This window comes from Petaurus breviceps, unplaced genomic scaffold, assembly GCF_028583685.1.
Source record: "Petaurus breviceps papuanus isolate PSGF00001 unplaced genomic scaffold, PetGlider_PUasm1.0 187, whole genome shotgun sequence".
Lineage (NCBI taxonomy): Eukaryota > Metazoa > Chordata > Mammalia > Diprotodontia > Petauridae > Petaurus > Petaurus breviceps.
In genome coordinates, this window is record NW_027185799.1 from 15,332,571 (window position 1) to 15,348,708 (window position 16,138).

The following is a 16,138-nucleotide window of genomic DNA, read 5'->3' on the forward strand; positions in this document are numbered from 1 at the left end:
CAGCATATTTGCTGAAATTATTTCCTCCCACTTTGCCATATCTTTTTAAATTCTATCTTCATTGATTTTATGTGTTCAACATCTTTCAAATTTAGTAGTCAAAATTATCCATAAGTTTTATGATCTCCTTTGTCACTTGTTTCTTTAAGAATTCATCCCACAGCTTTAGTTGTTAAAGTAACCCAATCTCATTCTCTTCTAATTTGCTTTGTGGTATGGACTTTTGTATTAGGGTTATATTTCCATTTTGAACTTATTGTGGTCTATGGTGTAAGATGTTGATCTAACTAATTTCTAACAAACATTTCCAGTTTTCCCAGAAGTTTTTGTCAAAAAGATAATTCTTTCCCTAGTAATTTATATTTTTTGGGTTATGAAACAGTGGGCTACCTTTTTCATTTTCTTCTGCTTCTTTACATAAGTTATTAGATTTTTTAATCAGTTAATCAATGAACAAGTATTAATTAAGTAACTGTCATGTACCAGGTACCTTACTGGGCACTAGGAATATGACAATAAAAATGAAACAGTCCTTGCCCTTGAGGATTTTACGTTCTTTAGGGAGAAAATATGTACATAAGCATATGCAACAGAAATCTACAAATGCAAGATATTTTGAGATGGAGGAAGAAGGCACTAGCATCTTGGGATTAGGAAAGGCCTTATATAAAGGTTGATGCTTGAGCTGAACTTTGATGGAGACTAGGGATTCTTAGAAGTAGAGAGGAAGAGGGAGTGTATTATAGGCTTGAGGGACAAACTTTATAAACCTTTAACAACAAAAAAATTTTTTACCTAACTATTTATTAATGTCATCCCAATTACTAAAAATTATTTTACTGAGTTAGAAAAAATAATAACAAAGTTCATTTGGAAAAACAAAAGGTCAGGAAAACTTCAAAGAAACCAGGGAAAAAAGATACAAAGGAAATAGATTCAGCAGTATCAGACCTTAAACCATATTAAGAGGTGAGAGCATTATTGAAATGTAAAAAGGGTAATTTTGATTATTTCAAATTAAAATTTTCTTGTATAAGTAATGCCTGTGTAGCCAATAATAGAAGGAATGCAGAAAATTAGGGAAAAAAACCTCTCATAGACAATCAGATAGTGTGTAGATAGCATGTGATTGGGTTGGAATACAGCTGTGGTGTAGGAAATAATGAGCTGGTTGATTTAGAAAAATGTGGTAAGTCTTGGACTTAAGGAAGATGCTATCTACCATTAGAGATACAGATTTAATAGGAGGAAGTAAGCATGTTAATGGTCTTCCATATATGTGTATGAGTATATATATGTATATCTGTCTATGTTTATGTGTGTGTGTATGTGTGTATTTATCCTTAATTGTAGTCTTCTTTGGGTAGTGGGGGGATAGAGAAGGGAAATAAACTAAAAAGTGCACAGCAGAGAACAAGGAAAACCAAGAAGCAAAGAAAAGCTGCACAACTTTGAAAATAATGTATAGTACTTATTATATAGGTTTTCTTAAAATGGAAATTTATTGTTTTATGTTGAATACTTTCTTATCGTCTGCTGGGCACATGGCAATGTTTTTTTTTTCTTTTCTCATTTTGTATTTAAGTTTAAAATATAAACAAATTATAAAACAAAACAAAGACTATGCTTTCCAGTACTGGTTGCACTCTTACTCATATCTTCTGACTCAGTGGTTGTAGTGGGTGAATTGGAATACTCCTTGCTCCACATAGCCACTGCCAGACTTTTGTCTTTGTCACCATCATTCAGTACCTTTCCTTCTTTGAGCTTTTATCTTACAGATCTTTCTTCAACTTCTGCTTTGCTACTGGGGTATTTCAGTGTATATATTCATAATCCCTCAAACTCCCTCACCTCCCAATTCCTCAATTTTCTTGTTTTTCATGATCCATCCTGTCATCACACTATAGCTACACAGTGAGATTATCATATCTTACTTCTTGCCATCACCCATAAGTGTTCCACATTCATGTTTATGAACTCTGAAATTCCTTTACCTGTGATTCTAATTTATTGTAATTTCACCTCTTCCTCTGCCTTTTAACTCCAAAGCATATTCTTTGTCCTCAGTGTAACCTCTAATCACTGTACTGTGTTTTTTCCCAGGCCATCACCCTTAGCTCTGGTTGTACTCTCTTCCCTTCTCCATCTTCACACATTGATTAGCCAGTTTATTGTTATACTGTCCACCTCTCTGAATCCCTTGCTTTATCCTGTCTTGCCTTGCCAAACCATATCCTTGGATGACTCCAATCATCTCTTGTCTTCACTCCTACTCCTGTGCTGCTGAAGGAAATCAAAAAACTGTGCTGACAGGATCTCTTACAAGTTTGTGATAGATGATCTCATCTGGGTCCTCACTGCAGTAACGTAGTTCTTTTACTCCTCCCTCATTGATTCACTGTCCTATTCACTGCAGTGGGTTTTCCAAACCTTTTCATCCCTTCTCAAGTATCCCATAGCTTTTCCCTACCTTGACCTTCTCAATTGACAGTCTTGCCACATATTTCACTGAAAAAATTCAGGCCATTTGTAGAGAATGCCTTCTTTTTTCCCTTGTTCTTCATGAACATAGTTGAGGAATTCCTTTTTATTAACTAAAAACACAAAGTTAGTTGTGGTGGTACATGCTTTGCTTTTCTGGTGGAGACAGCCGAGCCTTATTTCAGTTAGATAATGTATATAAAGTACTTATGTAAATGTTAGCTTTTAATATACTATGAGTTTAGTTTTCTTATTTATCATCTAGATGAACTAGCTAGGATCTTTTGGGTATATGTATATATATATAATTGCTGATATTTATGCCATCTTTATATGGATATTACAGGCATAGTGAGAGATTGAGGCATTTTGTTCTAGCCTGTCAGCTGCCATTTCACTGACTAATTAGTGATTGAAAACAACTAGTGGTGGTTGAAAACATTCAAGATTTAATTGTCTTGTTTAAAAGTACTCAGTTTGAATTTTAGAAGTGATCAACTATCTGGATCTTAGTTTATGCAGGAATTTTTGCTACAGAACTTTTAGCAGACCTTTTCTATAGAAAAATGTTATGTGTACATGTTCTTTTCTGTGGTGCCAGAGGTCCTTTATAATAATTTGTCTTGGAAAAGTAGCAAAACTTAAAGGACAATAGAAGAGATTCTTGACCTTGTGTTTGCTTTCATTATTGTACATCAACTTGTGTATACATGCAGTTATTTAGAAAAGCTTAAAGTGATTGATAGTTGGACGAGAGGCCTACTATGGACCCTTTCAAGTCTCAAATTCTATTATTAATGACACTCAAGAGGACTAATGATGAAAGATGAAACTCTACTTTTAATTTAGAGTGATAAAATATGGTTGCAAAATAGGTATATATTGTCAAACTTGGCCAGTGTATGTTTGGCCAGGTTGTTTTGCTTTGTGTAACTATGCATTCTTGGTTGCAAGGGAGAATTTTGTTTTTGGGAAAAAGGAGGAATCATTGGGAGCTGATGTCGATGTAAGAAAAAGCACCAATAAAACTTTTTTTTGCAAGAAACAATAAGAAGAAAGGATATTTAAACATGTAAGATAGGTTAAAATGGAAATGATATTCATAGCTTTCTGATGTCCTGGTTTTTTCATTCCAACCCCTCTACCCTCAACCTACTCTTTTCTACATTAAAGGTCTAGGTCTTGGAGCTAGTAGATGGAGTTTTGTCCTAGTAGCTATTTATAAAAAATATATTTATAAGTTAGGGGACCTCAGTGAAAATAATTATTTACCTTCTACAACAGTAATTTTTTTCAGTTTAATGTTCTTTATAATGTCTTGAATAACTAGTAGAAGTAATTACTTTTAGTTCTAGCAAAAGGAACATACCCTATGTTTAGGTATTTATGATGCATACCACAGAGGTTTAAGCTTTTTTGGAATATACCAGTACACATCACATAGTAAAATGTTGGACTTGGAGTCAGGAAGGCTTCAGTTCAAATTCTACCTCAGACGGTTAATTATTTTGTGCCCCAGGACAAGTCAGTTAACCTCTTAGCCTCAGTTTCCTCATCTATAAAGTGTGGATAATAGTATCACATACCACAGCAAGATTGTTTTGAAGATCTAATGAAATAACATGTCAAAACCCTTTGCCAACCTTGAGTGCTATATGTGAACGTTACTTATTATTATTATCATTAATAGTAGTAATTGTAGCATTAATATAAAGTTTAACATTTAGTCTTTTTAGAAAATTAGCTAAAGGTTAAAAAAATGATGTATTTGTGACTCCAGTTTTATATTGATATATTGTTAATGAGTTTCAGTCTGGTGGTGTTTAATTCTTTCATATTGAGCTTTTGTATTATTGTTGTGCCATGTGATGTAACTCTTTTATCAACACAAGAGCTGATAGGAACAGTGAATTTAAATATTAATTAAAATGAGCATTTTAAATTTCATATAAAAGTAGAAAGTTGTTCAGTCTTGGTATTGACAAAATAAGCTGACTCAAATGAGTATGCATTTTATCTACATCATTAATGCCTTCCTCACATACATCTGTTGCCAAATATATAGTATTTATTGTTTGTTTATTAACAATTTGGGGGACAGCCAGGTAGCACAGAGAGTAAGAGCACCAGCCCCAGTGTCGGGATGACCTGGGGGATCAAATTGGGGCTCAGACACTTAGCACCCACCCAGAAACCTCTGGCCGTGTAACCTTGAGAAAGTTACTTAACCCCAATTGCTTAGGGGTGGCCAGGTGGCGAGTAAGAGCACCAGCCCTAGTGTTGGGATGACCTGGGGATCAAATCCAGGCTCAGATACTTAGCACCACACCCAGAAATAACTGGCCGTGTAACCTTGAGAAAGTTACTTAACCCCAATTGCTTAAAAAAAAACAATTTGGAAGCTAAAACAAATGATTTTTAAGGTAATCAGTTACTATTAAGTCAGTTTCTTCCTGAAATAAAGGCCCATCTTTTTAAAAAAATTGTTAGTATTTTATTTTTTACAATTACATTTTAAGATAATTTTCAACAGTTGTTTTTTGGAAAGATTTTGAATTCCAACTTTTTCTCCCATCCCTCCTCTTCCCAAGACTAAGGCCCATCCTTTTAATAGTGTTCTTTAGGTGATGTCCCTTGGCTGTGAATCATGGAATACTATAGTCTCCAAAGAATCAAAATTTAGGATCGTCCTAATGGAAAAGAAGGAGGGGCTCATGGTGGGCACTAGTAAGCTGTAACACTATACACATGAGGAGAACTGTTATAAAAGATGTCATCAGAGAAATGTTTAATATGACATCCCTGATTTTCATCTAGATTAATTCCTCCAAATGCCTTCCCCTTCACAGTGACCTGGTTTTTATTTTATTTTTTTTTAATGTATTTTATATGTACTTATATAGGTAGTTGTATATTGTCTCTTCTGGTAGAATTTAAGCTCCTTGAGGGCAGGGACTGTCTTGCTTTTGTTTTTATTTTTTAATCTTTAACATCTAGTGCATTGCCTTGAACATAGTGTTTAATGAATGCTTGCTGACTAATTGCTAGAGGGTTAACTTTTAACTTTGTTTGTTCTCTTGATATCCACACTATACAAAGAGTACACAGAGAAGGGCCCTAGCATATTTCTTGGATTCTTTCTGTTGTATTAGTGGGAGGATATGGATGAAAGAAGTCTCACTTCATAGGAAGCATGGTTAATCACCTTCATTTTTCAAGGGAATGCAAACATCATTGAAATCACAGATTTACAAGATTATTGGAGTATTAAATCTATTCATATTGTTAGAAGATTGGTTTGCTTTTACTTTGATTCTTTGTAAATAACCTTGTATTGTTCCTTAATAAGAAAGTAGCAGTTTTAAGCATAATAATTAATATCTTGGGGATTTTGGTGGGTAGAAAGAAGTTGTTTTTATTAGTGTTGGTATCTTTGTAGCTATATTGGTGTCTTTTTACCCTCTTATGGATAATGCAACTACATAAAATTTAGTTGACTTTGTTCTTTGACTCTTGTTCTGTCCCTTGAGCTAAAAAAGAGTCAGAACTAAAGAATAGAGATGTGATGGACAAAATCTCTAAAACACAGTATCCATTAGGATAAATGATACTTTTATTTCACATTTTCATAATGATATTTTTTCATTTAACTACATCTGATATGTGGAGTGATTTCCTTCAAATTTATTAATATTGTTTGTTTTTATTGTTATTCTCATTGCATCAATGAGGAAATACTGCTGAGACTTTTAAAAAAAATAAATTGATGAAGTAAGACTATTTTAGTACAGGTAAAAAGTTCATTTCTCTAAATACCATAATAACGAAGTATCATAACTGGATGGATGAATGGAAGAGTATTTATTACATGTTTACACTGTTCCAGGCCCTGTACCAAATGCCAAGCATACAGATACAAAATTGAGACAGTCTCTCTCTGCTTTCAAAAAGCTGACATCCTTATTGGGGGATACAGCACATATAAGGGCGTGGTGACCAAGGAGGGCTATTTTAGTCTTAGAAATGACTGGGTTAATGAGTGGTATTATAGGGCATTTGACTGATGTGGTCTTTATAGAAATAGCAGAAGAGTTGGTTTGACTACTGTTCCAGAGCAAGAGGTAGAAAGGGAGGTGAGGATTGGTAGTAAAACCAAGTGATGGCTTGAATGAAGCATGATAGGTCTGGGGCTAAATAGATTTATCAAGTGAGGTACTATTTATAAAAACTGTTTGACTCAGTGCCTGACATCTATAAATGCTTATTATATAAACTATAGTAATTATATAAATACTTATTATAAGAAAGGCATTATGTAAGGGCTTATTCCCTTCTCTTCCCCTAGATATATAGTAGGCTCTCCCTAATCTGGGTGAGATCCAGGGAAGGAATTCACTAAGTAGTTTAACTCTCCCAGGGCATGATGTTTAGAGGTCCTTATAATATGAGCTCCATGCCTATTGTTTCTGACTTTACCAATCCAACCTTCACACAGCTTACCAAAATTTTACAAACACATTATTATTGGTCTTACCCTATTATTTCACTGGTTGAAAAACCTTAAATGGCTTCCCCATTGCCATAGGATAAAATATAAATTATTTTAGCCAAGTAGTTAAACTTATAAGATCATAAGATCAATCTACCTTTCTAGCTGTATTTCATTCTGCTCTTCTTCATGCACTCGTGTTTCAGACAAACTAGACAACTAGTCCTTTCCCTGTCTCATCCTGCAGTCTTGTGGTTCATTCACTGTGTTTGGAAAGCTCTTTATCCTTATTTCTTTTTTTAAAAAATTGATTTGTCTATTTACTTTTAGTTTACAACATTTAATTCTACAGTCCCTTGAGTTTCAAATTTTCTCCCCCTCCCTCTCCTCCCTCACCCCCACCCCATCATGGCAACATGCACTCCAATATAGGATCCACAAATATCTTCACATTAATCATTAGTCAGGTTGTAAAAAAGTTATCCTGTGACCATTAAAATTCTCTTCCTTCAAGATCCAACTCAGGTGCCACCTCCTTTATGAAGTTTTCCTGCTCACCCTGATGAAAGTGATCTCCTAAATTTCTTTAAAAATTTTATCTAAACTCCTATCCTTTTTAAGGGCTAACTTGTATTATGCTTATGTCTGTCTTCCCTATTAGTTTATAAGATCTTTGAGACTAGAGACTGTAATTTTTCATTTAGCATTCCTATTAGTTACTGTGGTGCCTTTCAGATCACAATTGACTAATGAATATTTGTAGAATTTGAATTAATCAATTAATTTTAGATAAAACACCTGAAAAGCAAACCTGTTTCCCTTTACTTGGAAGATGACCCTTAATAAGTTTTTTGTTAACCAGTTAGGAAGACGAGCTGAGCTATAGCTAAACTTTGTAATTTATAGCCTTAATAGGCATCATTTCAGTTACTACAACAAACATTTCTACCCTTTAAACAAAATTCATTGACATTCTCAAGTTTCCATTAAAACAAAATAACAGAAACTCATTTGATATAGGATAGAGTTGATGTATACATATTCTTTTACCTCTTTACTAATGAATTCAAAGCATTTTAAATTATTTGTTCATAACAGAGAGGGAATTACTTGTTTCATTTCACTATTTTTGTAGACTGGGAATATTAATTTTTACGAACACATTCATTTAACAAAATCTCATTATAGTAAAAAGAAAACTTGTATGTCTCATAGAGTTTGCCTATAATAGTTATCTCTATTAAAGTCCCAAGCAATTGGGATGAAGCAATATTTGTATTCCGTATTTCTGCTGACCGTCATTTGCCTCTAAGTGTTTTTTTTTTAAAGTAACATTTAGAAGTATAAGTAATCTGAAACAAAGTAGATATCACAGGGAGTTGTTCAGCCATTCATTGACATCCTACTCTTTGTGACCCCTTGGGCCATAGTACACCAGGCCTTTCTGTCTTCTACTGTCTCCCAAATTCTGTCTAAGCTCATACTGTTTCCATAACACTATCCATCTCATCTGCTACCATCCCCTTCTCCTTTTGCCTTTATCACAGGGAGTATGACTTAGGAGTTACACCTCCTACTTTGGGGGATAACCTGTATATTTATATAGTAAAATCAGTCTCTTATAGACCTCTTAGAATTTACCTTCCTATGAACTTTTGATAATAATTGAAATTTAAAGTAATGTCATTAAACTTGTTTTTTTTTTTTTTTTTGTAGAAAGGGAATTTTGGGAATTATGTAATAAATGTAACTTGATGAGACCAAAGCGTTCCCATCACTGCAGCCGATGCGGTCACTGTGTTAGGAGAATGGATCATCATTGTCCTTGGTAAGACAAAATTAATTCATTTTTAATCACACTAGATCCTGTTATATGTAGGTTCCCTTACTGATTTGTTAAATTTTCCTCATCATATCTATCTTGTAAAATAGAAAGGGTACTGTGTTGATAGCGGACATATAGTGTCTGGACAGCAGAATGACCAATTCTCCTTTCTTTTCTAGAAACTTCCTCCCCCCCAAATACCCTTTTCAGCCCCATGAAATTTATTTTTATCATACTAAACTTTTATCAATATAAACATCTAGCTTGAATATGACTGTATGTACATCATGTACAGTTCTCTCTACTTGTAAAATTCTTTCATCATTTAGTAAGAATTGGAGGTGGGGGCAGGGATTAAGAGTATAGAACAATGTCGACCTTTTTGGTCAATAGGGGGCTCTCTTGTAACATCTAAGCACTTTAAGGAAAATGCTTTTGAACTACATTTTAAAACTTGAAATTTCACAGGATTTCTACATTGTATCACTGAAACAAAATTTGCAAAATCTACTAAAAACAAGGAATTATTTGTAATTCTGTTTTCTTTGTATTGCTCTGCATAAACATTTATATTTACATATAAATAGTCTAGGTATGTGTAAGTTTGTATGTATCTTAGTGTATATACATATACTCTTAAAGATTTATATTAATACAATTAAATGAACAAAAAAAGACAAGGATCACAAATTGTATGTGGTATTAGCAGTCATTTGAAAATTGAATCAAAGCTGGTCTTGCCCCTTTACTTAACAGTAGAAATAAAAATAAATTTATTCCGATAATTTGCCTAAAAATTGACTAGAAAAAAAATGTCTATAAAGTTAAGACTTATCTAAAGTTGTAAATTTGCTGAAATTAGGAAAACTATTTAAAAGCTCTGGTAAAATATATTATTATAATACAAAATCAAAAGTTTGCCTAATTTTTTGATCTGTGACAGATGTCAGCAGTAAATTTTTTTCCAATGTAATAAGATGGGTTAAGATAAAATAGTCATCATTATCCTCTGAGAAATCTAATTTTAAGTGCAGTTTCAAATCATATGCACAAAAAGTTAACTCTAATTGCTTCACACATTTGAGTTCTAGTTCCTGTTTGAAGAAATGTTTCTGATTATTGAATATGAAAATGTAGAGAATGTGCCAGCTTTAAATTAATCCTTTCTTTAAAAAGAAAACAAAATTTAAATCTTACGGAGAATAAAAAGCACAACAAAACCATCCATTTATAAACTTTCTGAATACTAGAAAACAATGTTATTTTTTAAAACAATGAAAAAAATAACTAGTTTTGGGTGACAAAGTGCCTTCATTCCACTGGTTATGGAGGTGTAGAATTTATTCTATATTTGCAATGTGGGAGAGTGGGGGAAAACAAATAGATTAAGGATATTTCATTTAGCCTTTTTTTTTGGTTGAGAACTATTAATGCATTCAATATATAAGGCTATAAGACTTAAGTTTATTGACTGACGTAATTGGGGCCAGGGGAGAAGAAAAGATGATAGGGAAGATGAAGTGAGTTAGTACTATTTGGGGAAATGTTCCCTGGGCCCTTTCATTTCATTTAGCAACCTTAAGATTAAAAGACCAAAACTCAGGTGGCTCTTTGATTTTACTATCTTCATTTAATGTAACTGTCCTAGGTTTTCATTGTCTGTGGCAGATGTTTATTAAGATCCTTTCTTTTTAATCAATCAGGCAGTAAACATTTATTAAACGCTTACTTTGTGCTAAAAACTGTGGTTGTAAAGATAGGCAAAAAATAGTCTCTGTTCTCACTCAAGGAACTCATAATCTAATAGGGGAGACCACATGCAAACAACTATATTCAAAAATGATATTTTATTTATACACACTTATTACATAGATATGAATATATGTATGTGTATATAGGCAACCAACATGTTATCTACAATATGCATGTGTGCACACACAATGCAAAATTGTGTGTAGGTGTATATGTTTATGTATGTACATCATTAATTGCCCATAATTAACAGGGAATGCACTAGCATTAAGGGCAGTTAGAAAGACTTCTTGTAAAAGGTGGGATTTTAGTTCTGACTTAAAGAAAACCAGGGAAGTCAGGAGGTGGAGATGAGGAAGGAGAGAATTTATGACTTTATAAGTACATTCCCTAATCTACAGAAATCTAAAAATAAATGCTCCAAACATTGCCACATGAATTGTTTGAAAGGGGAGGTAGGGATGAAAATAGTAGTATTTAGAGCACCAGGATTTTAAAGTGTTTTGTAGGATTAAATATTGTACATATGCACATTCTTATGTAACCTAGCACTTTAAATTATTTAATTCAAATTTATTTTAAAGGTAAATTGTAATTTAAATTTTGTTTTATTATTGTCATAATTAGCACAAATGCCTCTTTCTACTAGATTATTCTATATTTAAATTAGAAAATGAAATTGTAGAACTTTTCTCAGGAAAAAAGTAAAAAATCATAATTCATCAGGAATGTGATTCTTCAATATTAACTGCTATTGTATCATTTTTTCCTCGGAGGGTAACAAAATAATGTTACTTTGATATGATGAAATAAGTTAGAATTCTTTATCATATTGGCCTCAGTGTCTTTGTTGAACAATTATAATGAATTGAGCAGTTCTGCAATTAAACTATTACTTGATAGTGAAGAAATTAGCTAGATTTTTAAAAATTGAAAATGTTTAGGATAAAAAGTATTTAATTTTGTTCTAAAAAATATTTTCTTCTTTTAAACTGCATTTTGGAAATATTTGGGTTTAGCTTATTCATGTTAGCAGGTATATTCTAGAAATACTTCTAACTGAGATCAGGAAAGATCTAGCGAAGATATGTAATTTTTCCTATTTTTTACGACTAAGGGTGTGTTATTTTTGTAAGGAAAATGAGTCAGAGTGAATCACTTCTGTTAGTCTGATGAGTTATCAGGCTTATAATTTCAGGGGAAGTTATAGTGTATATTATGTCTAATTGGCCTTGAGCTTTATAGTAGTTAATATGTATAATTGGACTTGAGCTTTATAATAGTCAATACGTTTGATGCCAAGTCTTTGAAAAATTTCCCAGGATTGTATTTATACATGTAATAATAAAATGGACAGTTTTCTTTTACTTTAACTTTGTAGATATCCTATTCAATAAACAAATACATTTTAAAATAAAATTCCAAAGTGATACTATTCATTAAAAAGTTAATGTGATATGGTGAAATCTCTACTATCTCTCATTCCCGCTCACCCCACAAAATAAACTATGGACAGAAAATGTTGTTGATAAGATAATATTTTTTCAAAAATAAGCAAACAGAATAGAAAAAAGGCTTACCAGAATAAGAAACGTTATGTCCAGATTTGATGATAGCTTTCTAATTTATAGCACTTTGATTCCCAAGAAATAATACTGTCAAACAACAGCTCTGGTGAAACTCCTTTTTTCTAATTAGAATTGCCCTTTTTACTAGAATGTAGACATGTGTATTATCATAGAGAAACCAATGAAGCAGGAGTCAAAGGAACTAGATCATAATCCTTCTAGTGTCACTAACCCATCTCACTGTGTGACCACACTCAGTTTCCTTGTCTGCAAAATGGGAATGACACTTGCCCTGTTGGCCTCACTGCATCTCTGTGAAATAATGCATGTGAAAACATATTTCACATATGCCATTATTCTGAGTATAAAGTTTGTGAAGTACAAAATGCTCTACAATTGTATTGTTATTTTGTATTGTAATTTCCTATATTTTCTACTTCCTGTTTATATTCAGTGGTTCTAGCAATCACATGTCTAGTTGGAATAAAAGTAAAATTATAACTTCTTTTTCTTCAGATACTACTTCTGAACATTTCAAAATTGGCCTGCTTCCAGTTTTAAAATTTAGTCTTTTCATTTGTTTTCTTTTTCTCTGCAGGATTAATAATTGTGTTGGTGAAGATAATCATTGGCTTTTTTTGCAACTATGTTTCTACACAGAGCTTCTTACTTGCTACGCATTGATGTTTTCTTTCTGCCACTATTACTACTTTCTACCATTAAAAAAGCGTAACTTGGTAAGAAATTTTCTATCAGATATCAAGAGGGCAACTACATCCTACAGCTGTTAGAATGTATTTTTTAGACATCCGGAGGATTTTTTAAAATCTTTAAATGGTATTTGAGTTGGGATGGCAAAGGATATTACCCATAAGTAACTTACATTCAAATAGTGTTGAGATGATCTGTACTCTATGTGATGGAGTCAAACTATGTGATTGCCTATATTATGGAAGCATTGAATTTGGTAGAAATGTAGCTGCCTTTTACAATAAGGGAAACTAGGAGGAGCAGTTAGATACTTGCTAACTTGCTTTTTGTAATGTATGATTTTTTTTATATAATGGAAAGATGACATGCCATAGTGGATTGAGAATTGATGTATCCCAGAGTACCTGAGTTCAGGTTCCTTCTTTGCCATATACTGACTGTGTGATCCTTGACAAGGCAGTTAACCTCTCCATGTACTAGGCAACTCTAAGATTTTAAGTTGCAGAGACACTTACTTTAATCTCCTGTACCTCTCCCATTTTATTCCCTCCCCTCTGTTGCCTTCTCTGTTCTCTAGCAGGTTCTCTTTTTTACTGAGAAGCTATCAGCATCCCGATACTATTCACCCATAGATTTGATAAGGATATATTACCTATTCCTCTCTGGCATACACTCTGACTCTCTATTTATGTACCTACTGCTCTACATTTTTGTCCCCAAAAATACATTGATTCACCTGTAGGGGAGTTGGGGGGTTCAGTTTATGGTGTTTCATTTCTGCTCTTCACTTTCACTTCTTCTATTTCTTTAAATTCTGTTAACATTTTTATCTCCTTGTGTACTTATAAAAAAAATCTCTTGGTCCTTTTCTTTTACTCTATATATTCATTTTTTTCTTTCTCCTTTTTTCTAATGTAACTTTCAAACATTGGGGTAATTTATTCCTTATTCTTTCATTAGGCATTTTATTCCAAATCTGTTTACTTCTCCAGCTTCTTTGGAGAAAGTCTCCAGTTTTTGGTTTCAGTTTTTAGTTTCAATTTTTTTTCTCATCTGCTAATTGAGTTTTACTTTTGCATTGAGAGCTATAAATTTTGACATACATTCATTCCTTATGTCTCTTATTTATTTTATTTCTCTTTTGAACTATTTTGGAGTTTTAAAAAATTATTCTGTGATCTCTTAGGATTTCACAGGATTCTGTGTTTTATCAGTCATTGATTGTTTTTCTTTTGTCTTGTGTTATTTGTTGAGAGCCTTGTAATTTCTTTGCAGATTTAGTTTTCTTCCTCTTCATATCTATCTTGTTTGAGCATTTTCCCCATATTTTACTCTTTCTTACTTTCTGTTTCTATCACCTTTGTTGGTGGATACACACCCAAAAGCGTGAGGTATAAAATACTTCAACCTCTTTCCATTTTAGGTTATTTAGTGTTCACCACTAGATCTTTGCCCTGAGTAGCCTGTGATGGCATAAGACATAAGTTCACCTGTGTTTCAGTCTTTTTTTCAAGTTCAGTGGAGTATGTTGTTTCTCTGTGATATTTCCTATTTTGGGTCTCTTCCTTTTGGGCTGATCTTAATGAGTGGCTTCCACTTTTTGAAAGAAGGGGGTATTCCAGGTATAGCCTTTGTAGTCTTGAGACCCTAAACCTTGGGGCAGCCACCAGCAGAAGGCAGCACTTTCCTGTTTTCCTTCTTCCTTTGGTGACTGGCTAATGGGTGTCTTGTGATTGTTGCTGTCTGGTAGGTGAGGCTGGGTAGTTGGGGGTAAGGTATAATATCAGAGTCTCCACAAAGAGGGGTCCTAGTAGAGACTCTATACACTAGGTCATGGGTCAGTTTGTGGTCCCTGCCAGGAGTGCACAGGCTAGTAGGTTAGGAGTTCTGAGTGAATGCTTAAGGATTAGTGCTCTCTAGTATTAATTTATGAGGATTTTATCTGTTTATAATTCTCTTTTTTGTCCTGTGGATTCAGTTGCAATTGCTATATATCTGGGGAAGATTTAGTGTTCTGGAGAGGCTTAAAAGTTGCTGGGGTCTGGAAAGGGTCTAGTCTGCCATCTTGTTAGTCCTAAGACCTTTGTATATATTTATTTATCTACATGGTAACTCCCCTGATGTAATATAAACTACTCAAGAGTAGTGTTTAAATTTTTTGTCTTTGTATCCTCAGTACACTTAGAAGAATGCTAGGCAAATTGTTGTTATTATTACTAATATGAATGGTAGAATAGGTATGGTGGTTTCCTTTTTACAATCATTTTTAGGATATTTAATTTTAAATTGGAGAAAAATTTTCAATTGGTAATTTCTGATTGATTTATTTTTGTATATAGGGCAATTTACAGGCTAGCTTCATTCCCGATCCTCAATTTAGGTTTTTAGAATAGAGGACATGGTGCTGATATTCAGGAAAAGGAAAATAAACATTGTTTGGGATCTCAGCCAACTCTTCTGCTAGGAAGATATTGACATTATTGTCCTCATTGGATGATTCTAATAGCGTTGCTAGGAACTTGGTGTCAAATATAACTGGCTTACAAAGAAGAGAAGCAGCAAGAAGATTTGGTTATAATTAGCTTAGAATTTAGACAAATCTACAAAATTCATTTTACTCTTTTCATGCAAATTATTCTTAAAGTACATTCCAGAGACCCCATCATGCTTACCTTTTATATTTATTTCTTTTTGTTTAGACCAGTTTTGGCTTTAATCAGTAGATTTTGTTTACTTAATATCAATAGGGGCTTATATTTATTATGATATGGAAAAATGGATGAAATTACTAAAATAAGTGTTTGACCATCTGGAATTTTAGCATCATGATGGCATGTTAAGAATAGTTGTGAAATTATGACTACTGCCATCAGATTTTTTTTTGTGTGTTCTTTAGGATATATGGTAGAAGGAACAGGAGATAAGGAAAAAACATTTCAGATCTTTTTTTTAAAAAAATTGGTTTTTTATTTGTATATACTGAAATATTAATATTTCAGATCTTAATATTTCTTTTTCATTTCATTTTATATTTTAGCTTAAAAGGATCAATTTATAAGTCTGATAAAATAATTTATTAGTTACACAAACTTTGTTGTAAAGAGTGTGTATGTGGGGGTGGCTAGGTGGTGCAGTGAATAGAGCACCAGCCCTGGAGTCAGGAGAACCTGTGTTCAAATTCGGCCTCAGACACTTAACACAAAAACTATACATGTGACCTTGGGCAAGTCACTTAATCCCAATTGCCCTCCAGAAAGAAAAAAAAATGTGTGTGTGTGTGTGTGTGTGTGTGTGTGTGTGTGTGTGTGT

At 33.1% G+C, this 16,138-nt stretch overlaps 1 protein-coding gene across 8 annotated transcripts in view; it reads left to right on the plus strand.

The window, feature by feature from the left end:
• ZDHHC21 (zinc finger DHHC-type palmitoyltransferase 21) overlaps positions 1-16,138 on the plus strand; it is a 66,381-nt gene that overhangs the window by 14,065 nt on the left and 36,178 nt on the right. For all 8 annotated transcript variants that reach the window (XM_069090696.1, XM_069090697.1, XM_069090694.1 and 5 more), the window contains 2 exons: positions 8,690-8,801; positions 12,717-12,855. In XM_069090696.1, coding sequence (XP_068946797.1) covers positions 8,690-8,801; positions 12,717-12,855 — 251 coding nt within the window. The remainder of the gene's footprint in view (positions 1-8,689; positions 8,802-12,716; positions 12,856-16,138) is intronic.